Genomic DNA, 26,938 nt, shown 5'->3' on the forward strand with positions numbered 1-26,938 from the left:
TTCTTAGCAAAACTTTGACACATTCCACGTTTTGCAGCAATCAGGCAGGATCCTGACCCAGCAACCCCCTTTCATTCCCCCTAAGTCTCTGGACAAACTGTTAATCGTTTCTGACTCTATCTGACACATCCACGTCACCACGGGTTGGGGGGGGGGGTGTGACATCACAAGACCCGGCAGGGAGCTGACAGAGCGGGAGTGACGTCACCGCGAGGTGAGGGGGTGTGAACGCCACGATAACCGGCGGGGTGCTCACGGACAGCAGAGGTGTCACCGCATGGAGCTGGTGTGTGACGCCCAGCGACGGCGCGGGATGCCGGTCCTCGGCGGCGGGGGCGGGAGCGCGCGCAGGGGTGAGCTGCCCCGTCAATCACACTGCCGGCCCCGCCCCCTCCCCCAGCCTCCATCCCCCGCGCTGTCAGTCACTCCGCCGGTCACGCCCCCTCGCGTCGGCTCCGCCCCAGTGGCTGTGGCGGGAAGTGGCGCCGCTGCGCACGCGCAGGGTGGGCACAGGTGGTCACGGTGACATCACGCCTTTCGTACCCGCGCATGCGCAGCCCTCACGGAGCAGGGCCGGAGCCGCCGGCCGGGCCGGGGCGGCCCTGAGGAGACACGGCCCTGAGCCGCCACGGCCCTGAGCCGCCGGTGAGGAGGGACACGGCGCGGTGCGATCTGAAGCTGCTTCAGTGGGTTAACTGCCCCCGGAGGTTTGAGCGTATCGGTGGTGTTTTTGCTTACTGCTCTTCCGCTTATTTATATATAAGGTATATAGAGTATATATAGGATATGTAGAGTATAATATATAGAGAGAGTGTTATGTAGGGTATGTAGTGAATAACATGGAGGCTGTTATATACGGTGTATAGAGTATGATATATATACAGACAGTATTATGTAGGATATATATAGGGTAGATAGAATATAATATATATATAGAGAGAGAGTATCATATAGGTTATATAGAGTATATATAGGGTAGATTTATACAGTATATAGAGTATAATAGAAAGAGATGATTATATAGGGTATATAAAGCGTATTGGACAATCTTACCCCTACACTTCCAGGCATTAAAAGGTTGCCAGACATTCTGTATTTCCATGGAGCAGGGTCTGGGTCCAGCAGAGCACCCCACTCAGTGCCAGGGCTGTCTCATGAGCATCTGCTCATTAACAGTGTAAATCACAGGAGATGGGAATGCTGAAGGAATGTGCCAGGCCTGGTGCAATCCCATTCTCATGGCTCATTTTCTAAGGCTGAGTAATAAGTGTTCACAATAACTATGAGATAATAACTGGCAGGTGGTGGGGGTGGTGCCCTGGGCAGCGTGTGGGGGCTGTGTCTGCGCAGCTGAGCCCGTGGGTTCCTCACTGGTAGACTGGCTACTGCTGGTGGCACTGAAGGACTGCTGACAGTCCATAACTGCCTTCTGAACCTGCTGCATTGTGTCCAGATCTGGGCTCCTCAGGATAAGAAAGACAAGGACCTGCCAGAGAGGGTCCAACAGAGGCCACAGAGGTGATGAGGGATCTGGAGCATCTCCCTGGTGAGCAGAGACTGTGTGAGCCGGGCCTGGTTAGTCTGGAGAGGAGACAACTGAGAGGGGATCCTATCAATCCACACAAATATCTCCAAGGGATGTCAGGATGGTCCCAGACTCTGTTTAGTGGTGCCCAGCGACAGGACAAGGAGCAATGGCCATAAAATGAAACACAACAAGTTCTCCCTCAACATGAGGCAGAACTTCTTTCCGTGGAGGTGACAGAGCCTGGAACAGCTGCCCAGGGAAGTGTGGAGTCTCCCTGTCTGGAGACATCCCAGACCCACCTGGACATCTTCCTGTGTCACCTGCTCTGGATGACCCTGCCTGGGCGGGGGTTGGACTGGGTGATCTCCAAAGGTCCCTTCCAAACCTGGCTGTTCTGGAATCTGTGATTCTCTGTGTGGTGTGAGTGATGCTGTTTTGAGTTTTGGGGGCAAATTTCTTTGGGTGTATGAATGAAAGAGAATCCCCAGGAGCTGAAGGTGTTGTTGGGATAGAGCTGTCACAGTGGTGCTGAAGGAGTTCTGTCCTTCTAAGAAGTCTGTGCTGAACTAACAGAATGTTGCTCTTCGAGCACAACAGTTTTGTGTAGCGTGCCACGTATTTTTTTCCTTATACGTCTGAAAACTTCTGCAACTTTTGTCTTCACCCCCTGATTCAGCTCATAGTCTTGCTGAGGCAACAGCAGCTGGAGCTTTTGGAATGGATAGTAAATTGTCTTGCTCAGCAACAATAATTTTAGTTTTTATTTGTGTTTTCTACACAACGTTTGTTCAGTTGTGCTGAACTTCTCCATCAGGTTGGTTGTTGGTGAGCTCCATGGGCAGTTGTAAGCTTAGATGTTTTGTCTGTAGGGCCTCAAGCCTGTGGGTGGGTTGAGGTGTTGGGGTGTGGGAAGGGGCTGAGAAGAATAAAGCTGGTGATTAAGTCTTTAAATACCCTGAAGGTGGGAGAAGAGGCACCCTGTGCTCCATGAGCTCCTCCCTCCTGGAGCACTGTAAACTTGGTGGTTGCATTTATATCAGAGGCTTTGTTCTAGTTGTGGTAGTTGCTGGAAAAATCCACTTCAGTCCTGAGGATAACAGTATTAATACAGCTTTCTGCTCAGGCTAAGTGTAATGATTAAACACAGTGATGGAGCTGAAGTAATGTGACTTAGCAGTGAGTGGAAAGACTTCCCTGGTGACCAGAATTGAGGTGGCTCCTGTGGTGAGCTCTCTGCAGACCTGTGTGCCCCTGTGTGTGAGTTTCTCTGTCACTAAATCTGTGTTGTTTTAGAAGTTCCATGCATAAGCAGGCCTGGCCTCTGCAGGGGAGATCAGCTGTGGCAAACTGGAGATCTGGTAATGCCCATGTGTGCTGACACTACAGAGAGTGGTTCTTAGGAATTCCTAATTTCCAAAAGGCAGCTTATCTTCAGACCTTGAACTGGTTAGTTGGTAATAATTAACTTACTTGTTCTGGTTTACAAGTTATCAGCACTGAAAACAGCTAACTACCTCCATTTAGAGAGTTTATCTGTAAAAACTAACCCCTGACATCCATCCTGTTACCTGGCCACTCGGTATCCCAGCAGCTTTGTGCTATCTTCTCCTTTAAATGAGAGTGTGTTGAGAAATCCCCAGTGGAATGTTGGTTCTGAACTCTGGAGATTGTTATAGTTTTAATGTGGCACAATTATTGCCTCTGTTCGGTGGGGTAGTTCTGTGTGCAGTTTGAAGTGCTGTGTTAGGAGTGTTTCAGACCATGTGTCAGAGACCTGAGAGGAATCTGTTCAGACACACACGAAACATTTACGTGCACAAGTGACACGTCCAGGGTGCTTTTTTTTTAGTACATTTTATGCTTTTATTATTATTTTCCCTTTTTGTGATGGACTGATGTTTTAGCTTCAAGTCTCCTTGCACATAAATATTTAATTTATCTTAATCTCAAAGCATGTAGTCTTTAACAGAAAGTTATTTAAATATTGTTTAAAAGTTACTTTTACTTTGAAAAAAAAAGTCCATAAAACGGAGCTGGTGAGAGCCTGAACTTGTATGTTTCCCTACACTCTTGCCTTAGATAATGTTATAAGCTTATCTGAGGCTTAATGCCTCAGATAAAGTTATAAGCATTAAGTTTTAATAGCTTATTTCTAAAAAATGCTAATCTGTGAACCAGTTTGGAGTTTGTCTAGTGAGTGGATTCAGAGCTGTAGAAAACATGTTTGGAAGACAATAGTTCTGTCTACTTAAAACCATATATAGTGGTGGTGCTCCTGATTTCTGAAAATTAGAAGTATAATTCTGTTGTTAGGAGTATGATTCTTAAAAGAATACTTTATGGTGATCTAGTCTGCCCTTTTTTGAAAGGTTATGATTTTACTGTGCAATTTGGGGTTTTTTTATTGTAGGTCTGTTGTAGAAAAGTTGAAAACTATCAAAAACTTCAAGAAAGAGTAGTGAAATTACAGGAATAATATGCTAGTTATTCAAAGTCAGGTTAATTACTCAAAATGCTTTATTAAGTCAAATGGAACTATTCTATTTCAAAACCAGATTTAATAAAATGTAACTACATTATTGGGTCAGTAGACTGAGATGTGATAATTTCCTGAGCTGGGTGTAGAAGTGATTTACTCTGTATTAAGTAGATGAAAATATTTGCATATGATTTCAGTTCTACAGTTCTTTGAGTTCTTTCCTTTTTCAGAGGTCAGTGGGCCAATGCTGGACAACACAAATGCATCCTAATCTACCTATTTAGCATTGTAATCAGATAATGCACTTGTGCTTAATTCAGAATTTGTGCCACTCAAGAGTGCAAAACAATGAATTTAAGTCTTTTAAAGTGTAAGATAAAGATAGATGCAATAATTACTTACCTCTCCTCTGTATTTTTTTGAATTATGAAAGGGTTTTTTTATAAATTCTGGTGTCATTAAGGTATCTGTTATCTGTACTTCGATGTCTCTCAGTGGACCATCAAAAGCTGTTAATCTTGTAAGTCTCTTAATTGAAATTACTTCCAGTTCAAGTTGTAACGCATCCAGTTACCAGGAGGTTGCGAAATGGGGTGATTGTTCAGGCAAGGGCTGCATTCAAATGAGTGAGGAGAAGTGGCATTAAGTATATATCTCTGCTGCTTGATGCCCTCTAGACAGCTGTGAGAGACCTGGGTTATGGTGTAGTGTGAAGACCTTTGCTGTGACAAATGAATGCAAGTGGATATCAAAAAAATAGCATATTCATATTGTTCACTTCTGGTTTATGCACAGGCACAAAATGCTGCCCTGCTGCATACTATTTATTTCACCTTCCTTATGCCTTGCAAATCTGTTTGAACTACAGATTGCCTTAAAGTATTCTTGTCACATGCACATTAATGTGGTGAATAATTCCATATTGATGTAAGTGAACACACTTGATCTGAAGGATTCACTGAAGGGAAACCTTACACCTCAACAAAGGAAGTTAAGGTATAGAGTGTGAATCTGTAGCTGCAGTGTGGCATAAGTGATGTGAGTGAATTTGAGTATTTGTTTGGTCTCTAAGCTTTTAGAAGCAGCAGTACTAGATGGTCAAAATACATTGAATTGGGATGGGAAGTGAAGTCAGCCAGTGCAGAAATTGAAGGCACTGATAAAAGTAGAAGGAAAACTAGAGAGACCTCCACAGGTGTAGTTTACAGACATTAGACTGAATGGATCTGAGTCCCTTCAGTTTGCTCAAAAGAAGTGTAAATATTGATTTTATTTATACAGAGTTGAACCATGTGAGCGGTTAGCCATGAAAATAGATGTGGACTTAGGAAGCAATTCAGAGTGACCAAAAAGGCATAAAATTGAGTGGCTGGAAAGGTTCATTAAGCAAATGAACCAGGGTGTTTTGCAGTGTGGAATGTGATTGATTAACAAGTAGCTTTCTGATGAACTGGTAAGTCTAAAAAAAGTGTTTTATGTTCTTGGGGTCTCAGAATTTCATTTGGTTTTGTTTTTTGAGTAGAATAGAAATGATAAGCTGAATTACCATGCTGGATTTTTAATTTTTATTATTATTTATGCAGTTCAGTCATGTTGAAGGGTAATAATGGCCTATTTTGTTTTTTGCCTGTGAACTGTGGTATAAAATTTATATGGAGACAAACTAGAAGATCCTAATACGCCTTCTGGTTTTAAACTTGCTGACATTGTAATGCCATAGTACGTGCTTTCAGATGCACTTGTTTTTTATAAGGGAGCCTCAATTTTGTGATTTAAAGTGGATTTTTGGTTGTATTGTTCATAGTGTGCTGGGTACACTATGTGTAGAGCATATTCAAAGTACATAGGGGCTGCAGCCCTGTTTGTACTTAGGTTTTGTCTACATGGAGGAGAGAAGATGATGTTAATAAAAAAAGAATATCTTCCAGAAGTTGTCTTCTGATACTAACACTTGGGCTTTGTAGACATCAAATTACTGTGAATGAGATGCTGTTGTTGTTCTTTGTAGGTTTAAGAAGGGTAAAGCTTCACTCGAACTGAGACTAGAATGGACAGTTACTTCAGAGCTGCAGTGTGTGACTTGGACAAGTTGCTCGATGAATTCGAGCAGAACACAGGTTGGTTCCTGCACTAGCTTGTTCTCCAAGTGGTCAAATGGCTGTTACCATGGAATTTGAAAATAGCATATACTAAGTATGGATGGATGAATAGGTGGGATCTAGAGGGAATACAATGTGGAAGGAGAGGAGTCTTATAAACTTTGCTTTGATCTCTTCTTCCTTAACACAGATGAATATGACTGCCTCAGAACACCTCAAAACCCATGTGACTCAAAGCACCGTTCCCTCTTCTCAGTCCTGGGGTGCTTACAACATGCATTCCCAGCACCAGAGCTGCCAGAGGATGCTGACAGCTGCCCTTCCCCAGAGAAGACCCCTCTCGTTAGCCACGCTGGGACGAGGGGCGTGCTGCTCAGTCAGTCACCACCGCAGGAGCAGAGTGTTGCTGGACCTGATCTTCTGTCCACTGTGGACAGTGGTTCCTTAAATGAAATGAAGGCTTCCAGCCTGGGAAGGTGTGGCATACCTGTGTGTGATCTTGTTAATGACACGGCTGATTTAATCCATGCTCACCAAGGTTCTCAGAAGTCACAGCCAGCTGACTTCCAGTGCAGCCAAGGGTCAATTGGCTTTGGCCTGTCTTGCATACCTGTTCCTATTTGTGTGTCATCATCTGGTTGCAGGGATGCTTCCAGCACAGAGCAGAGTGATGGGGACTCAATGCTTCAAGATTCAGGGTGTCTTACAACAGAGGAAATGAATCATTTAGCTTTAAAATCAGACAGTTACACTACAGGAGAGATCTCGGATTCATGTGATGGTCAACACAGGACAGAACCTGTAAAGTGCAGTGAAGTACTTGATCAGCCTGAACAAGCTGCTCACCTTGATATTGAATGTGTCCCTGTAACAACACAGAATTCAAATGCAAATGGTCCCAAAGATGAGAAAGCTTGTGAAAAACTGCTTTGTGAATCACAAGATGATAGTGCATGTTCTGCAGTAAGCAAAGAGATGCATGGAGGAAATGCCGTAGGAAAGGGAGACCCAAAAGATGGCAGTAATGCTGTATCCATGCTTTCAGATCTGCTCAAGAGGCATCAGGTGCACAAAACCCATGCAACATTACCTGGAATTTGTGTTGCACCAGGCTCCTCATGTCAAACAGGAGCTGAAGTACAATTGGAAAAGAAAATCACAGAAGAGAATGTATGTAGTGAAGAACTTAACAGCAGTGAGACCCTAAGGAGTGTTTCCAGTTTGCGTATTTCAGCTGAGGATGTCCAGACCTCTCTGTCATGTCTCCCTGTGTCCATGTGCGGCTCATTAGTTGTAAGAGAAGAAAAGGTTAATCCTCTACCTCAGAATGCAGTGGCAGAGGTTATTAGTGGTACTGTAGCTGTTCATTCTGGAGCATCTAAAACTGATCCCTCTGGCAGGGAATCCTGTGAAAATAGTGACTGGCATGAGCAGGAAGAATATTTAGCTGAAATCAGCAAAAGTATTGTGGAAAACAGTGAGGATGGAGTGCAGTGCAATGCTCAGAGTGTAATTGATGGTGGTGACTCTCAGGAAATTGAAGCTTTTGCTTCTGCTTTTCTAGACCTTGAGGTTGAGCCATATGATGTAGGTGTGGACAGCTTCTATGATGAAAGTATGAGTCCAGTTGTGGCTGACCTTACTGAGGAGGAGAGTGTTATTAAAAGTGATATTCTAGTCAGCGACGGTGAGCTTGATGATTTCTTGTATGGACAAAGTCTGCAGTCCAAGGTGTTGAAGTCTTCAGACAATGATAGTAACTTAATAGAAAATAATGCAGATGAAGGGAATGTAACAGATGTGAACAACCTGGATTTCACAGAGGTCACTGAAGAACTTATGCAAGCAAAACTGGAGGAGACAATGAGCATTAATAGTAATGTTAAAGTATCTCTTTCTGCCAGCTATTTGGAAGCTGCAGCAGAAGATAATGTATCTCATGGTCAGGACGTAACTGAGAGTGGTAATGAAGCTCTGGCTTCTGATGTTCCTACTGAAGGTGCAAGACCAAAGCAGTTGCTTGGCCTTTCTCAAGCTGCTGCTGGTCAGAAACAACTGAACAGAACAAATGTACTTGAGAGAGAAAACCAGGAACATGGTTCTGTTACCCCAGAAGTTCAACTCTCAGGCAGCAGTGTAAGTGTTAGTAAGAACTCTGACCCTGGGGAAGGCATCTCTGAAGCTGGAGGAAACCAAACATCTGAAAACACAGAGTCACTTAAAACACCTGCAGCTCTGCTGTGGAAACAGCCACTGTGGGTCCCTGATTCAGAGGCCCCCAACTGCATGAACTGCCAAGTGAAGTTCACGTTCACAAAGAGACGACACCACTGCCGAGCTTGTGGGAAGGTGAGTTATGGGAGAGGGGTCCTGTGCTGCTGAAAGGAAATAGATTCTGATTTAGGGATAACCAAAGCACAGAAGGGAAAGAAGACTGACACAGTTTTTCTATGCTCAAAGTATTTATTTAACAAAAGATAATTATCATTTTCCCATCATAGAAACTTAAAGACTGTTGAACAAGACTGGTATCTTGTAATATTTTTTGTGAAAATTGTAATTAAAGGGAAGTACAAAGAATATTCTTTATCTTTCAATGCTGGCTTGTCTAGTGTTTTGCATAGAACAAGGGAGATGAGATGATGGACTACTTCATAGTAGTCATAGTGAATCAGCTTTTTGCTCAGCTTTTAAGTAAAGTATCTAAGTTTTAAAAAATTGAGGTGATGCTGAGAATTCAGGTAAGTGGTTATACTATCTGTAAAGCACTGTCCATGAACCTGAAAGGATTGGAGTCTTTCAGGAGCTGTAACGGTAGTACAAGTGTAAAGGATTTATAGCCTAAATCTGTCCTCCTGCATGTTTAGATGTATAATTTTCCAGGAAAGCCGTCTCAGGGGAAGATATGTGACTCACCAAGAAAGCAAGTAGTTGTAGAACTTTTTTCAGCCTGTGGTCTTCTGCAATGAGTAAATGATGCCACATCTTATCCTTAATTCAGAATTCTGTTGTGAGCTATTGTGGCTTACACTTGTAGTGATGCATAAATGGAAATACTGCCAATACTAATGAACTTATCGTTCAGTGTTGCTCTGTAAGATTTAGGGATGAGGAGATAGAGCAAAGACTAGTGTCAGTACTAACTTTTTGCATCCCTGGTGCTAAGAAGCATCTGGAGAGGCTTGGTAGGTTTTTTTCCCACCTCTCTTCTAGCACTGTGTGTTCAAAGCTTGGTACTCATTTATTTCAATTGCAGTAGGTGTGAAGTAAAATGTAGGTCTGAATCTTGAGTGCCAAGATAAGGAAGAATTCATTATGCCAACCTAGAACTCGTTGAACTTACTGCCAGAATATGCTGTTGATGTTCTGTGATGGTTTAAAATGCAGTTCTTTGGAGTGGGTTTTGTTTTGTCATGAGACTGACCGATTTTAGGTTCGTGTTTTACATTTTACTGTGAAGTTCCTTGCACCATGTTTGGAGATGGGGATGGAAGACCCTTCACTGCACACCCTGTTTACAGCTGTAGGTGTGTTAGCTGAGGGGCTTTTGGCAGAACAACAATGTAGTTAGAGGGAGCATCACAATCTGTGTTCATTAGGAGAGCAAGTGAAGGCAGTATAGGTTATCTATACCTTGCAGATACTGCAGTGCTATGCAGTTGTAACTCTGGCATAGCTTTTCTGAATGTGCAACAGTTTAACTTTTAGACAGACTTTTTGCCTTTTTAATAGTAACTGTCTTAGAAAAAAACAAACATTCCTTGTGAAGCTGTTGTGTGGTATTGTGTTACCAGCCACTTGGGACATAAGGAAAAATTGGTAGGAATTCACAGTTGTCCTGTGTGGCCTATTCTAGAAGACAGTTTTATACATTCCTATTATCCTACAATTCCTATTATGCCACCAATGAACGTGGCAACACTCACGGATTCTGGCCTCTGTGCTGGAGGGAAGTGAGAGGTTAGTGGGCCACACTTTCTCTCCCAGCAGCAGCACTTGTGAGGCCAAACAGCTTTGCAGTTCCTTTACTGAGGTGTTTGTCTCTTGTTGTGGTATCCTTCCTAGCTCAACCAGGATCAATTCCTTCACTCAGCAGCCCCATCTTTACCTCCTTTCCCCTGTCCCTAGTTTGTCTTCACCTTTTAGATGCATTAAGATTAATCTTCCTGCAATCCTCTGTGGGTCCCAGTGTCACCAAGGGTATGAGGAGAATCCCCATTGCAGAGGATTGTGCTGCCTTAGCATCTGAAGCCCTAAAATGGATTGTGACTGATTAGTGATTAATCCTCATCAGTTACCCTGTTAATATCTGTACTGAGCATGTGTGTTTTCAGTTGAGGTAAATTACCTGGGGCACTAATGCAGAAGCACTTGAAATAGTTTCTTTTTTCAGCTCAGATTGCATCTGTCAATTATTACTGATTTTATAGTGACCTTTCCTACTTAAATGAGTTCACTTGTAATAACTTAATTCTCTGTCACCACTGTTTTTGGTTGGTTTGTTTGTTTGTTTGTTTTCCAATTGATCCACTTTGTTTTCCCGGAAGTAATCAGGAGTAGAGAAGACTTTGAATGTTCTTTCCACTTACTGAACTCTGGTCAGTGGTAGAAGGGTTCTGTCAGATCAAGGTTTCAGGAGACTTTTTGTAAGGCTGATATTCTAGAGCCTGCTTATGGCTAAAAGTGGTGTGACCTTCTGAAAACTTGCAGATCACCCTTGAAAGAACATAAGCTCTAGTTATTTATGTCAACTCTTGCAAAGACCCAGCTTTAGTAAAGACATAATTTTTTGAAGGGGATTGTGCAGGTGTTGTCCAAGCTAATGAGACACACTTTTTTCCCCATCTCTGCTTAAAAATAGACAAGACAAGACGTATATGCTTTTGGAGTAGAAGAGCACATTCTGTTCTTTCAAAGCAGCTTTCTTTTCAAATACCCTGCTGAAGGGAGCTTGTGACATGAAGGGAAGGATGCTTATTCTTCCTGAGAGAGCTTACTTAGCTGACATGGCACCTGAGCCAGACTGGGTGAGTAGCTCGGAAAGCTCTGGCTTACGTTGTTATCCGTGAGGTGGAAGACGCAGCTTGCAGTTTCATAGCAAACTGGTGACACGTGTTATGGAGAGATTTGGTGCAGCTGCAGAGATGATTCTAAAGCAGTAAAGCAAATCAGACCCCAGTTCTGGGGCTCAGGCCTTGTTGCTGTTGTTTAATGTAAAATAGTTACGGAACTAGGAGTGAATTTAGGAATAGGTGTTGCAACCTGAAATTCTTTTCATCAACCCAGATAAGAATTTTAATATAATGCCACTTGGGTCCTCCATGTTGTTGCTTTTTGTTGTGAACATATTGTGGGTTTTGTTCTTGTTGTGGGTTTTTTTTTTCTTGGCTTGAATATAAGGTTGCAGATGGTTTAGAATGAAACAAGTGTATTTCTCAGAAGAGTTTTCTAATTCCTGTGCAATTGTAGACCACACAATATGTCTATAATATTTAATCCAGTCCTTTTCTGATTCAGGTTTTTTGTGGTAGCTGTTGCAAACGAAAATGCAAACTACAGTACATGGAGAAGGAGGCAAGAGTCTGTACTGGCTGTTACAATGACATTAATAAAGGTAAAAAGTTTTCTTTGTAATTACAGTAACTAGTAAAGTATCCCTTTAACCTTTGCCCTTTTGGGGGAGCTTGATTACTTTAATTGGTGTATGCTTTCCTGTTGCTGAGATGGAGGGATGAAGAGAATAATTGTACCTCCTCGTTGGATTTCAGTTCTTATTTTAAACTTCAAGTAGCAAATTGGTGATTTTTATTAAAGAAAAAAAGTAGTTTTTAACTCTGTAGGACTAAATATGAAGCTATACTGTTGGGTCATCTGTGACAGGGGTTCTAGCAAAAGTGATCCTCCCCCCACAGTAGCCTTCTGTGTGTTTAAAGGCCATGTCCCTGCTTGTTCTCACATGTTATTTGCCCCTTTTATGTAGCTTCCTGTCCTAATGTTTTTACAAGTCACATAACAGCACTGCAGTAATTGAACCATCAGATAACCTTTCCTTAGCTGGAAGCTAAGCATGGGTTCTTATGGAAACATCAGGAGAAAACACTGATGTTCTGTTGTTTCATATTTAAATAACAACATGTCAGATTTTTAATATGCCATCTGAATGGAATTTGACCTGATAAATGTGATCAGTGTGTTTGCACCAAGATATGGTCACTGCAGCAGTACCAGGAGGTACAGGGGGTTTCTGTCATGAGAACAATCTGGCAAATATGCAGGCAGAAAACGAATGTAAATTTTCTTCCCTGCAATAGTCTGAGTGTGCAGATCACAAATTGTGCACTGCTTTTGCCAAAAACCCCCACCTAAAGTACCACACTGCAAATGAAATCTAATCAATTGAGAGATCTGAAAAACTAACCACATTTTTTTAGCACAGGCATTTGAAAGGATGATGAGTCCAACTGGTCTTGTTCCCAGTTCCAGTGTCTCCTCTGAACATTCTGCTGTTCCACCAGTAGAGGAAGCCCAGATGCCTGGTAGTGCCAGCTCCCCTTCGCTTTCTGCATTGTTGCCTATCTCAGCCCTTAAACAACCTGGTATTGAAGGTACAGATGCTATAAACAATATAGATCTAACACTCCCAGGGTCTCTTTGGAAAGAGTCACTTATTGCATGTTGGATTTGTACTTGGTATATTTTTTATACATTTTTGGTGGTGTTTTTTGTGAGAAATGTAAACTCTGTGAATGGGACACTGGACAGTTACTTTCACTTCCTAGTTTTGGTGCCAGGTCCAAGTTGGTCCTAAATCTCTATTTATGAAATGTGGATGTTGCTTTTTTCATTGCCTTCTCTTTTTTATTATAAATCTTTTGTGTAACTTTTATAATTTTTACGTATCTTGGGAGATTTCTGGCTTGTGTTGTGACAACCAGTCTTACAGTAAAAAACAAGAAGTAGCTGTTTAGAGACAAGTTGAAAGGGAACAGTAGAGGTTCATTGTCTGTGTAAATAAAAATGATTAGTGACTAAGTAGTGTCTTCGTTCCACTTTTATTAAACATCTGACCTTCTTCAATGGAAATAAATTTTTAAACAAAGTGAGAAATTAACTTTTTTAGATGTATTTCATCTTTTAGCTGTAATATGCACTTCATTCTTACCTTAGTACAGTGGGATGATTGAGGAAGTAGGCTTCCTTAGATATGGATTAATAGATTTAATTGTAACATGGTAGCTCCCAAGTAGGAGATTTTTTCTGCATGTATTTGCCTGACTGGAGGCTGGCTGGTGTCAAACTCTACTTCTGCTTAATTCCACTAAACAGATTCTCCATGTATTTGGTGGGGAGAAGGGGCTTACTTTTTATCCCTTTCAGGCATTGGAACAGTGCAATAACATGCAGTTTTTGTTTTCTTACCCTCTCCCAGGGCTGTGCCCCAGAGAGCAGAGGAGGGTCTGGTTTGCAGATGGTATTTTGCCCAATGGTGAAGTGGCAGACACGACAAAACTGTCCTCTGGAGCCAAGAGGTTGTCGCAGGACTTAAGTCCAGTGAACCCTGACTTGCCAGAGACTCATACGGTATGAGTGTGGAAGTGTGTGAATGTGCATAAATTACCTATTAAATACCTCCGCCTGCTATTGATGGGGCCTCTTACATCCATAACAGTTCTGCTTTTGGAATCTGGGACAGTATTTGAGAATTTTTTTGGAGGTGGCTGTGAAGTCCTTGGATTGAAAAACTCTGCAGTAATTTTAATTTCTAGGAAAACTGAAGGAAGGCTTTCAAAGGAAAGCCTTGTTTGGTTTGGGGTGTCTGTGAACTTCAAAAATGGTATGGCAGAAAGTTTTCCAAAACTGGTCTTTTTTGTACACAGCCTTTGATTAATTACTTCTACGACAGTTCTTAAACCTGTCACTAACAACAGGCTTCTAGCAGAAGTTTGTGTTTGGTTTTGTTTTTTATTTTTTCCCCAGTGGTTTGCTGTAGTTTTCCAGTTGGATTAGACTAGCCAGAATTTGCGTAATGCCCTGGAATACTCCATTATAGGGTGCAGCAAAATCTGTGTATTGCTTCTAACGTGAACTAATACTAAACCGAGAGGAGGATTGGCTTTTTTTGTCATGGATCACATTCATGGTGTTGAACTAGCTGCACTTTACAAAAAAAGTCCAAAGAAGAGGTCTGAGTTTGCTGTGGAAAGATTTGGAGAGGTTCCACAGCTGAAGCCTTTTTAAGATAAAACATAGCTCTGACATGCTGTCTCAAGTGATAATATAAATTCTATAATTCTCGCAGGACTCAAGAGTTTTTAAAATACATTGGTAAAAACCCAGACCAGATCATTATTATTTTTATATGGAGGATCTGGACACTTACCAGGTACATAGCATGTAAATCAGCTTTTATTCATGAAGAACAAATAACAGTAGATGTGAATTCATTTGAACAAGTAAGGACTCCAAGAAGTTGCAGTAATTAGATTAGTGCAATTAGATTAGACAGGTATAGCCTGTCTCACATTTTGGGGAAAGAGTAGGATATTTTCACTTGCAAAATATGAGCAATGTCTAAAACTAAAAGCATCATGGACAAAGTGAGTGGGATACAATTGGTTGATGGTTGGTGTAAGCAGCCTCAGAAGCTCAAACAAAACCACCACAGTGCAGCTGTGAAGCAAAGGTATCACAAAATCCTGACCATGAAGGCAAAAAATGCAAGTGATATGAAACACCAGCAAGCAAATGCCTGGGGAAGAAGTCTGTTATTGGCCTGTGTAGTCATGTTTCTGTCTGCATGTTTGTGGGGTGGTACTTTTGGGGTTGGTGTCCTTTTATTTTTTATTCTCTGGTAGTGTATTCAATAAACTGAGGATTTGCTGGAAGTTGATGGGACATCAGGAGAGCTCTTACAGGCAAGCATAGAATTGTCAGATGTTTTCCTTGTTGCAATATAAAGTTCTTCCCTATGGAGATAGAATGCAAGTCTAGTGTACTTGATAGCACACCTCTCAGGGTTTCTTTTGCTTGTTTTATTGTTTAATGACAGCTGATATCCTGATGTGCCCATGTTCACAGCTTGTGTCTCAGTTTGAAGAGACTGGAACGTTTGCTAAAGAGGATGAGTTATGAGACAAACCAAACTCTTCTCTCTCAGCAATTGTAAATTCAAAAATTAAGGGGCTTTAATCGAGGAAGTGTGGAAAAAAAGAAGAAATAACAACCCTTTATTAAAAGATATATGTATATTGGCAAGAACAGTAACAGAACATAAAAACAACTAGACCATAGTCCTGTACCCAGAAGTCCCCTTCAAACAAAAGAGACAGTCTGAATGAACACTTCTCTGTCCTTAGCGCAGTTCTGATCACGGTCGGCAGGGGGCGCTGTCGGGTCACTGGAGGTGCAGAGCCTGCAGTGCTCGCTGTTGGCCAGCAGGGGGCGCTGTCGGGCTCTGGCGGTCACCGCGCGGGAAGGGGGTCTGGGGGTGGTCTCGGATGGCGGGAGAAGCTGAAGAGAAAATGGGGGGGACCCTTCCCCCAATGGAAGAAAAGGGGAAAAGGAAAGCAGTCCATCCCCAACAGAACACACTGTCGTTCCCAGATGACGGTACCTCAAGGCTCCTCTTCTCTCTCCCTCAGTGGGCACAGAGCTCTCCGATGAAAACACAGTAGGCTCCGGCTGGAGTCACAAGGCAGTGTGCAAAGCCAGCCGAGACCAGTGATCCGGCTTCACCAGGGCGAGAAGCCAGAAAAACAGGCCTCTAGGCCTTTTCTCCAGATGCACCCACGCAGACCCCCGTCTCTGTCCCAGAGAGAGAGCTCAGCAGTCTGACCTGTCCTGTGTGAGGGCGGCCAGCAACCCCCCGTGAGCCGGGCCAGCTACCGAAATCCCAAACTCCTTCCCCTCCCCCCCTCACTCCAGCCTTTGATGGGCCATTAGCTAGGAATGCGGCCTTGCTGGCTAGACTTTTTGTAAAGCTAATCGACTCCCTTCCCCCTTCCCTATTCGAACTCCATTCTTCCCACAGCGGAGCAGGGGAAGAAAAATTCCACTCCTGGGATTTATAGCCTATAACAGCTTGTCACACCTATATCACTGGGGAAGCAGCATAGATTTGACTCCAAGCTCGAAATTAATCAGATGTAAAATCAGCTATTGGTATAGAGGGTAGAAATATGTTTGCAGTGCTAAACTGCTGATCCAAGTGATGCTCAGTAGCTGTGAGTGGCAACACCAATAGCAGACAGATTCCTGAAGGGGTACCTAGTGTGTTGATTGTGTCAAATCTGACTGTCTATGCTAGAACAACTATTTGTTTTGCCAAATAAGTAAATTAATGATGCAGCTTCACCTATGTAATGCCTAAACATTAAAAAAAAAGAAGATCCAGGAGAGATTTGGTGGCTTTCTTCTTATTAGGAGGAAATGCATTCTCAGCATTTGTGATAGCTTTCTTTCTCTTTTTGCATCTAGAATGCAGATAATGAAAGTTTAGCTGGTTGTGGGACAGTGTAGAATTTTTGTTATTTCTTCTTCATAGGCTGCAAACCCAGAGGAAGATGACATGTTAACTGATGTAAATCAAAAATGGAAGGAAAAAATTGATATTATGACAAGAACAGAGGAATCACATCCTTCTGTTCCTTCAGACAACGCACAGCAGGGTGTCTCGGGCCAGAGTGAGTTGGTACCTAGTTACGAATCTGTAACTCTAGGAACTGAAGAGTGTTCTCCTGCTGCAGAGGCCAAGAAGACCAGTTGCAGTGCAGTGGATCAGGCTGCACACGATGTGTCTGTTAGTCCTTCAAGTTACAGAGCACTGTGTGGGGTCGAAAAGTATGTGCGAAGAGACATCAGCCTTGTTCCTGATGGGGATAACCTGCCACCACTTCTGCTGGCTGTGGGTGAAAAAGGAAAAGGTAAAATCTGAGAAAACTGTTAATATTTAGTCATGGAATCATAGAATGGTTTGGATTGGAACGGACATTAAAGCCCATCTGTTTCCATCCTCTGCCATGGACAGGGACACCTTCCACTATCCCGGGTTCCTCCAGGCCCCATCCAACCTGGCCTTGGACACTTCCAGAAATGGGGCAGCTACAGCTTCTCTGGGCAACCTGTGCCAGGGCCTCACCACCCTCCCTCCTCACAGGGAAGAGTTTAAATCACCTAGTGCAAGTTTTCTAAATATGAACTCACGAGCATATAATTTGTATTCCAATACAATTCTACTGTCATTTATTTGTTGCGTACTGGATTCTTGGATAATTGAACACGCATTATTAACAGGATCAATGTGTTATGAGAAGGATGCTTTGTCATTTGAATACATTATAGTGGTGTCTATGCTCACCAGTGGTACCTGACAGTATCAGTGCATGGATGAGGAGCCAGAACACACAGTTAGTTAGTGGTTTCCAAAGCAATGGTAGCCCCAGTTTGCACTTTTGTTAGAAGCTGCTACTTCAGTGTTATATGTTCCTTGAATCTTAGAGCTGTTCATGGTTGATCTGCAGCTATTCTAAATTTGGGAATAACTACCACCCTCTTAAGGGAGGAGGGTGGGACAATGTGTCACATGCTATGAACTAATGCTTGGTTTGGGTCCCTGGCTGATGTGTTGAACTAAATTGTTAATTTATTTAGATCCCGTGGTGGAGGAACATCCATCTCACCAAAAGATCACCTCACTGCTTGGGGAAGGAGGTCCTACTCCATTAACTTTTATCGTAAATGCAAACTTGCTTGTCAATGTCAAGCTAATAACATGTAAGTATTGCACATTTTCTTTTCCATTAAATCCAGCTTTGTTTTTCAAACAGAATTACTGTGGTGTCTTATCTTCTTAAAGGTTCCTCAGAAAGGTGCTGGTGCTTCTCAACCAATGGACTGCATGGTTTGGGTCAGGCAGAAATTGTCATTCTGTTACAGCGTTTGCCAGAAGAAGATGTTTTCCCCAGTGAAATGTTCAAATTATTTCTTGACATCTATAAGGATGCAATGAAAGGTGTGTAATTTTTAATGTCCAACTTTTTATTTTATAGCATATTCTTCCAGATCTTTCAAGTTAAATGTTGATATGTAGTTTTTCTTGAAGTATTTGTAAGTGTCTAATGATTCTGATGAAAGACCTTGCAAGTGTTAGGCTTGGGTTCTAAATAACAGAAATAAAAGAATTTAAGTTTATTTGTTTCCTATACTTCTGTAAACATCCTGTTTGCAGGCTCTCTTCTTGTTGTGTAGTTACATTGTGTTGGAGATCCTGCCTATAAGCCCTTGGGTCTGTGGTTTAAAGCATCTGGCATGCTCTTTGTAGAATTGCAGTATTCATTTATGTAAATATTTTAGGTCTGTTGATGGAAGTTCACCAACTGTTGTGTGCCAGAACATTGAACACTTCAGGATTTCTGGAATTTGTTTGAAGTAAAACTAGTTTTGTATTCAAATTCATTTAGTTACAAAATACAGAGCACTTATTCTGTGGATTTAGATGTTTGACAGACTTCAGGAGGGTCTGAAATCCACCACAGACCTGCAAGTCTGTCAGAGGTCACTGGTTAGAACAGTTCTCTTGGCACTAATGTTTGGCTGACCCAGATGTGCAAACTCTCTGTCCCTCTTTCTACAGGAAGGTTTGTAAGAAACATGGAAAACATTACTTTTACTGAAAACTTTCTCAGCAACAAAGAGCATGGAGGATTCCTGTTTGTTTCACCAACTTTTCAGAAACTTGATGATCAGATTCTACCAGATAACCCTTTTCTTTGTGGCATTCTCATCCATAAGCTGGAAATACCCTGGGCTAAAGTGTTTCCAATCCGTTTAATGTTGAGACTGGGAGCAGAATATGGGGGTAAGTTTTAACACTTTCAGTAGCTATATAAATGTCAAGTTCCCTTTGGAAAACACAAGGGATTCTTGGACAAGTAAAATATTTAGAATCATCTTTGCAGTATTTTATGGTACACCTGGGTAAGACTGATATGGGAAGCTACCTATTGAGACACTTGGGAATGTTCACTGTCCTACTGGACTGACTCCCTTAATTTTATTAGGTTTTTTCTTAGCTGATGAGAATGCTAGGAAGCCAAAACTGATATTAAAAAAACTCTGATATAAAAATGTCTGACTTTTTTTGTTGTAGGAAGAACGTTTGAAGGGACATTCAAAAGCCCAGTTTACAACTCTGACAGAATGGGTTTTTTAAATTAAATTACTGAAATTAAATATATTGGCAAAATATTACTGCTTCATAAACTGAGTACAGCTTTGATTACCTACAAGGGTAACTTATTAATACATCGGAAACATCTAGGCCTGTGAAAAGGCAGGACCCCACCATTCTACTAGCTGCAAGTCCATCAGTATGTACCACTGGCTTGTTCAAGGATTTCTGGAGTCCACAGTGGATCACTTCTGGCCAGGCCCATGTCTGTGTGGTGATGAGGATGGTAGCTGCTTTGTTCTTCTTTCTCCTACCAAACTACTAGTTGTGGTTTGGTTTTTTGATCAGTTTTGTAGGATTTAACCATGGATGGGGAAATCACCAGGTGGCTGAAGAACAGCCCATGACAGAGAATGAGAGAGGGGCTCTGCTGGCTTTGGCTGGTCAGATAATGAGATTAAGAAACACAGGTTATAGCTGAAAATATACTATATAAATACTTGGATTAGGAAGTTTTATAGTTGTTGATAGGTAAACATGCCCTTTTTCCTTCCTTGTTCCCAGCCTATCCAACTCCTGTGGTGAGTTACAGGCACCGGAAGCCACTTTTTGGAGAGATCGGGCACACAATTATGAATCTGCTTGTTGTGAGTAAATGTTTTATTATCTTCCTCTTGTAATTTAAATTATGTAAAATATTTTCAAAATTCTGAACCTTGAAAGCAGTGGATTTTGGTAAATTTAAAAAGCAAATGTTTTTGTTCTTCATACTTGACTTGAAACTTTCTTACCCAGAGAGTGAGTGAGTTAAGAAAGCTGTTTGTTTCACCTGGTATTGTTATACATCAGTTCTGGTAATGAGGAATGGCTTTAAATGATTGAGAGAAATGCTGACATTTGCATTGAAGCTGGTAGTAATCATTGTTCAGGTACATTTTTCTCTTCCAAGCATCAGTGTGGTGCAGGAATTCTGGTCTTAAGTCTGACAATATTAAATGTAAAGAAAGACTTGACAGGCAGATGCTGTGGACTAACTGTAGGAGGACTTACTTACCACAGTTAACCAGCCTGACTGTCTTTTGTGAAGGAGTTTTTGGTAAAATCATAAGACTAAGTCAAGCCTGGAATTCATGGGATTCCCTGTGGAAGTTTTTCCTCTGTTTGATTTAAACTTCTAGTAAGCCTGTGTTCCTGGCTGGGAATGTTCTGGTCTGTGTTCCTCTTCCAATACTTACAATAGAGCTCACAGCACTTTTCATCCCAGCATTAAGGGTAAGGACATGGAAAGAGCTGCACATCTTATGTAGGCAATCCCTGCATCCTCTCTTGAGAGTCCCCTGGCCATCAGAGCTGAGATGGAACTGAAGCCTTTTCTCTGACATTGGTGTCCAGGTCACTGCTTAAGGAACCAGTCAAAGGACATGCACCATCTGAAAACCAGCATGTTCCTTGTTAGTGTAGGAATCTTACACTGTAATTCCACGAGCCAGCTCCCAGCATGATTGGTGACATGACAGTACCAATGTCTAACTGCATTCTCAGACTCTGAGGAATTTTAATGTTGTGCTTATGATGATGGGGGGTTCTATGGAATTCTACTGGCCTTCCCCTTCACAGCTGTGTCAGCTTGAAGCAGGCAATGGAAATATGTTCTCCTTGGCACAAGTTTTTATCACTAGATGACTGCAAAATAATCTCTTGGTGGTGCCTTGGCACCTGTGATGCAGATCCTCAGTTGAAGATCGTACAAAACCTCTCACCATACAAGTGACTGAGGCCATGGTAACTAATGGAGGCAAAGGGCACCTGTGATTTACATCCTTACTGTTGCTCAAACTATGCCTGTTCCATGGCAACCTGGAGTGCACTGAGATGTGTTTGTAAATGCCCTACTTGTGCTGAATGAGGAAGGTACTGATTGCCTGGCTCAGCTGGTGAAAAGAGCCTTTTTATACCTTTTTTTCAGCTGAGCTAGTGAAGGCAAATGAGACCACTTCATACCTAATGTTGTTGTTCTGGGAAAAAAACAGATTTTGCAGAAGTGGATGAGATGATGGGCGATGTCAGAGAAAGGTGTTAGAAATGGTGCAGTATATTCAATTTATAGGTCAGCCAGTTAGAGCTGTAGGGGACAGGGTGTCAGCCTGGAAACAAACTCCTCTAGATGATGGCTTCCATGCTTCACTTTTCTGTCAGAGAGGGAGGGTGTTGAAGGTTTTCCTTTCCTAAAAGAGTAAAATCGTAATGTGTATGAAGTAGCCATAATCTAAATAACCCACTGGTAGATAGACTGACCTTGTCATCCTACGAGTTTGTTAATACATTCATTAAGGTACCTGTCACATACATTCCAGTAGGAAAAAAGGGATTACTAAGTTTTTAGCCACTCTTAATGTCATTACTTTTTAGAAGTCCTAGAGATGTATGTAAAGAACTTTTATCTAGGTGATTTTTTTGTAAAAGATAAGAAAACAATAATTAATTGTCTCCTAATGTAAATACTTTTTCTGTTATAGGACCTTAGAAATTATCAGTATACTTTGCATACCATAGACAACCTTTTTGTTCATGTGGAAATGGGTAGAAGCTGTATTAAAATACCCCTAAAGAAATATAATGAGGTGAGTAAACCCATCTTGATTAGCTTTTTAATCTAAGCTGCTTTAATCGCTGTTTTTCATATAATACCAGTCACACCTTTACCGTCAGTTCTTCTTTAAAAAAACCTCGCTGAACTTTATACTGACCTAAATATGTAAGGGGGAGAGCATAAAATTACCTGAGCACACATCCTTCCTTCCTTCCTGGATATGCTGGAAGGTGAATAATGATTAATTGAGATTTAGGATAACTGGTAAGTGCATAAAAATCAGCAGTTTCTTCCAAATCTTTTAGTATTTTCAGGGATTCTCTCATACAGATTTCCTGCTGATGGTGTGTTGCTTAAGACTTTAAAGAAAAACCCCAAACCAAAAAAAAACCTACTTGAATAGTGAGTGCAATTTGTCAGTGTAATGACAAATTTTGTATTGACAGATAATGAAGGTCATAAATTCTTCTAATGAACATGTAATTAGCATTGGAGCAAGTTTTAATACCGAAGCAGATTCTCACCTGGTGTGTGTGCAGAACAAGCATGGCCTCTATCACACACAGGCAATCAGTGCCACGGGACATCCCAGGAAAGGTAAGTGTTCTAGTAGAGAAAAATCACATTTCTAGAGCAGAAATGTAAGTTCACTGTTAGGCTGCAAGGAAAATGCAACACTGGTGGCACACTGAAATGTGTTTAAAAAGGAGTGTTAGTGGAATGTTAGTAGTGACTGACTTGAGTGACATGAAGTGGTGCTCACTTTGTTCCTACTTTTTCTAGTTACAGGTGCAAGTTTTGTGGTGTTTAATGGAGCCTTAAAAACATCTTCAGGATTTTTAGCTAAATCCAGTATAGTTGAAGGTAAGAATTTTGTCCTGTGTATTTTCCTCTTAAGAGAACTTACACAAAAAATAAAAGCAGCAGTCTTGCGTAAGGTTTTATGCCTCAGTAAGCTAAACTCTTCAAGGTTTTTTAACTTTATAGAAAACCTGTTGCAAACAAAATACTGTGTAAAAAAATACATGTTAGTTCAGATACTTGTTAAAAACCATACAAAGTTTTAAATCTCTTTAGTCAGTTCAAGTCTTTCCTGTTTTCATTGCCATATTCCTCAAATACATATATTGGCACATAAATTAAAAAAAAATTCTAAGATTAGTCCAAGAATTATGTTTTAGCTTTAGTTCTGTTGACAAAAAGGTTTTCTTCCTCTTTCATGTAACATTTAACACTGTAGTTGGGGGATGGAGTCCTTTTGTCCTTTTATTAATTAGCTGTAGGGGAGGGTTGATCCCACTAGAATTTAAGCCATGATTCTACTAAAAAGCTGTGCTGCTCTTCCTGTAGATAATTTGGGATTTTAACTGGATTTGTTCTAGATGGACTAATGGTACAAATAACACGAGAAACAATGGAAAGCCTACGTCAGGCATTGAGAGACAAGAAAGACTTCAGAATTACCTGTGGAAAAATGGATACAGGGGATGTAAAAGAATACGTGGATATTTGCTGGGTAGAAAATGAAGAGAAAACAAACAAAGGGTAAATGTACTGCCAAAGCAGAACATCTTAGAGAATTCATCTTTCCAATGTTCAGATTTTTGCCTTCGGTTTCCTGAAATTAATGTGAAGTATTTTTATTGAAAAACAGTGGTCCATACCTTAAATGGTTTATAGCTTCTTAAACCTGCAAGATTGGCTTTATATTAAGTGCTTTTAGTTCCCTATTTATTTCTTTTTGTAGCATCTGTATTTTCATGATGCAAGCCCTGTATTGTATTTTGTTTTAAGGATGGATAAACATTATTTCGTAAAAATGACTCAATCTAAACCATAAAATGTTGTTTTAATTATTAATTATACTATTGTCTTCCACAGAATTTTAAGCCCAGTAGATGGAAAATCAATTGGAGGAACTCAGAGTGAAAAAGCACCACAAGGCAGAGACTTCGAAAGAGAGGGAAAAGTTATGAAGTGCACTGAAGTTAGTGAATTACATTGTTCTTGAGCCTTTTTCGGTACTTTTTGAATAGTTAAGGGGTAAAGTGGATCGTACGAAGTGATACTACTAAAAAATGTGGCTGCTTTCATGTGTAGCCACGCTGATAGGCAGCATGTTCTCTGTGGCTCTTCGGTGAGTTTACATACTTTTCATTTTTCTCCCCTGAAAAAGACTAGAAGTCTGTTAGCATTGACAGCTCTGTAAATGCATAGCCCAGGCATTCCCATGGGCACTGAGGTGTTGGGATTGAATAGCTGAAACACTTAGGTAGTTTGCCAGCCAATAAGGCACTAGAGCTTGCTCTGTGCTGTGTTATGTGCACACTGAATTACTCTTTTTCCTTACTTTGGGATGTAACCAGGCAGCTCACTGTTCTTACCCTTTCTCTGGTTTCAGGTTTGCTATTTTGTGAAGGACAATGAACTCTCCAGTGCTGTTCCTCACCAGTTTGCTAAAGAGATTGCCACTGCCTGCAGCACTGCTCTCTGCCCTCACCTCAAAACCTTGAAAAGTAATGGAATGAATAAGATAGGCCTGAGAGTTTCCATTGACTCAGATATGGTAATCTTTCAACTTTCATTGCAGACTCCCCATTTCCACTGAAGTATCTTCCCTTGCACAGACCGTGGATCTCTCCCTGAGTGTTTTAAATGTTTTGCCATACCCCAGGTGAAGAAGCTGCTTTAGTGACTAGTTTCTCACTTCATGCTAGTTGAGATATTCTTTTAGTGAGATACTACACTTGTAGTGTTGTCTTGTTAATATAAAAAGTGTTAATTAATATCAATATTAATGTGTTTCTCTCCTAGGTTGAATACTTAGCTGGATCTGGAGGTCATCTTCTTCCACAGAACTATCTGAATGACTTGGACAGTGCTCTGATTCCTGTGATTCATGGTGGAATGTCAGATCCTACCACACTACCAGTGAAAATGGAATTAATATTTTTCATTACAGAACACTTGTTTTGATAAGGCTGATGACAGGCAATATACTGATTTGCTAGATCTGAACACCAAAGTTATAATGCCACAAACACTAACAATGTTAAAGTTTCTAAACCTGTTGCATTTAATAGCTTTTCAAACTGTTTTTTTAACCCCCTCAGATCCTCCCTGGTTACTCTACCACAAAGGAATTGTAGTTTGTAATGTTCCTAAAGTCCTGAAAGTTTACACTTAATACAGGTGCAGAAGAGGGCAGGTTTTGTTAATCTTTACACAGCTGTAGCATTTACTATACCTAGAGTAACTCCAAGCCATACTGCCTTGCCTCAACCTCAAATAAGTGTGTTACTACAAGTTGCTATGGTTAAATGTAATCTCTGCAGCAAGTGCTTCCCACCTGCAAAGGAGCTGAACACTGAAGCAAAGCTGGCCCAGAACTGTTCCCCTGCCCTCTGAGGTGCAGACACGAGACCCTCTGTAGCTGACTGTGAGCCCCGTGTGTCAGGGCAGGGCGAACTCTGCAGGTGTGTTGAAGACTTTGTGGGTGAGCTCCTTAACATGGGGATTGATGCTGGTGCTTCAGAAACATATGCTCTGCATTAATGTTTTATAGAATAACTGATATCTTTCTTGTATTTTTAACGTTTTAGCTAACTTAAATTGATGCTATTTTTATAAAAAGTGCTTTCTTTTTTTTCCTTTACTGTGGTTTAGAAGTCCTGATACAATTTGACCTTTCAAGGATTATAAAAAAAAGATTAGCCTTGATATAATCTACATGTAGCAATAAGTCAGACAAGAATTCTGCAGTATTTTTTCTGCTCCTGTCTGCTGCTTTTGCCACCTTCTAGTAGCCACCTTTACTTTCAGGGAGAATAGATGTATTAAGTGTGAATTTTCATGAACAGATCGATTCTAGTGGAAGGTGTCCCTGCCCATGGCAGGGGTGTTGGAAGTCCTTAAGGTTCCTTCCAACCCCAACCATTTGGGGATTTTTAGTATACTTGAGGTTCTTGCATAGTACGTATTTTTGATACTGGGTCACTTAGATCTATTTATGTATTTGTGATGCATGTGATTTGTACTGAGGTTCGTGGAACCACAATGCAGGTTTGGTAACTGCCACAGGACTGTTTGTCAGGAGCAGAACCAAAACTAAATATATACAACATCTATATTGTTTTCAGTAGAAATGCTGGTACAATTTTATAATGAAAGTATTAAAATTTTGATGCCATCTTGATGCTAATAGGGGATATTTTATGTTTTTGTATCAAAAACGATCTGTAAATTAACCTTTAACCTAATCTGCTCTTCTGTTACCTGTGCTTTAACACACTGGTGCTAGAAGGGTTCAGGCTTCAAGATCTTACCCTGGAGGAAATTGAGCTGCATTTCAGCTTCTTTGTGCTGACTTCTTCAGAGATACTGCCCTCCTGGAGAAGGGCTGGACTCACACCATGCACAGCAGGAACAAAACATGCCTTTGTTGAAAACAAGCTGCCCCTGGGCCCTTGAGGCCAAGCAGCATTTCCAGGCTGTGGTGGGGCTGGGGTGGCTGTGACCAGCACTCTGCACCCCACGGGTGTCTGCAGAGGTACCCAAACCAACAGCTGTCTCTTGGCACTTACCCTCTACTAACCCCTTTTCAGTAATGATCAATAAAGTTAACTACAGTGCTTGCACTCTCTGTCTCTTATTTATAATAAAACAGGAAAAAAGACATGATTTGGGTGGATGTGTCCTGTCTTTGCAGCTTTCTGGGAACTCCTGATTTCGTCCACAAAATCTGATTTGTCATCTGGTGTGCAGCAAGCCAATACACACCTGAGAGACACTGAATATTTATTTCAGAACTTCACAGGCCACGGGTTCGCAGTGTGTTCCACAAATCCAGCACAACAACTGGACTTTCTGTGTCATCATTTACACACAGAAATCCAGAATTAGTAACTTCCCAAGCACAGCCCCTCTATCAGGATTAATCAGTCATTTCCCTAGAGGTTACACAACGCCAGCCAACTTCTACATGTGCTCAGGGGAAGGGTCTGCACCTGGGCTGGGTCTTTTTTGGCCTGTAAGTGTGGGTTTTAGTATTATAATGAACACAGTTCAGCCACAG

At 41.4% G+C, this 26,938-nt stretch overlaps 1 protein-coding gene across 5 annotated transcripts; it reads left to right on the plus strand.

Moving 5' to 3' along the window:
• The first annotated feature begins 545 nt into the window (after nucleotides 1-545).
• ZFYVE16 (zinc finger FYVE-type containing 16) lies at nucleotides 546-26,501 on the plus strand. Of its 5 annotated transcripts, XM_017806196.1 has the most exons (19): nucleotides 564-764; nucleotides 1,454-1,546; nucleotides 6,016-6,124; nucleotides 6,297-8,455; nucleotides 11,624-11,720; nucleotides 12,538-12,711; nucleotides 13,536-13,687; nucleotides 16,650-17,028; nucleotides 17,756-17,878; nucleotides 17,961-18,116; nucleotides 18,738-18,962; nucleotides 19,839-19,921; nucleotides 21,791-21,895; nucleotides 22,311-22,461; nucleotides 22,648-22,728; nucleotides 23,247-23,409; nucleotides 23,746-23,851; nucleotides 24,266-24,430; nucleotides 24,679-26,501. In XM_017806196.1, the coding sequence occupies exons 3-19, from the start codon at nucleotides 6,055-6,057 to the stop codon at nucleotides 24,838-24,840; spliced, it is 4,551 nt and encodes a 1,516-aa protein (XP_017661685.1). In that variant the 5' UTR covers nucleotides 564-764; nucleotides 1,454-1,546; nucleotides 6,016-6,054; the 3' UTR covers nucleotides 24,841-26,501. The 5 variants fall into 5 exon arrangements, with proteins under 5 accessions (XP_017661686.1, XP_017661685.1, XP_017661684.1 ...); XM_017806197.1 differs by lacking the exon at nucleotides 1,454-1,546 and having other exon boundaries at nucleotides 546-645; XM_017806195.1 differs by lacking the exon at nucleotides 1,454-1,546.
• Nucleotides 26,502-26,938: the final 437 nt, after the last annotated feature.

Source organism: Lepidothrix coronata, unplaced genomic scaffold (assembly GCF_001604755.1).
Source record: "Lepidothrix coronata isolate B3197 unplaced genomic scaffold, Lepidothrix_coronata-1.0 Scaffold14, whole genome shotgun sequence".
Lineage (NCBI taxonomy): Eukaryota > Metazoa > Chordata > Aves > Passeriformes > Pipridae > Lepidothrix > Lepidothrix coronata.

Coding starts and splice junctions, on each gene's coding strand:
- ZFYVE16 (XM_017806197.1), top strand. CDS start 6,055: ATGGACAGTTACTTCAGAGCTGCAGTGTGTGACTTGGACAAGTTGCTC. Junction 12,712..13,535: donor TAAACAACCTGGTATTGAAG/GTACAGATGCTA, acceptor ACCCTCTCCCAG/GGCTGTGCCCCAGAGAGCAG. Junction 19,922..21,790: donor CAATTATGAATCTGCTTGTT/GTGAGTAAATGT, acceptor TTTCTGTTATAG/GACCTTAGAAATTATCAGTA.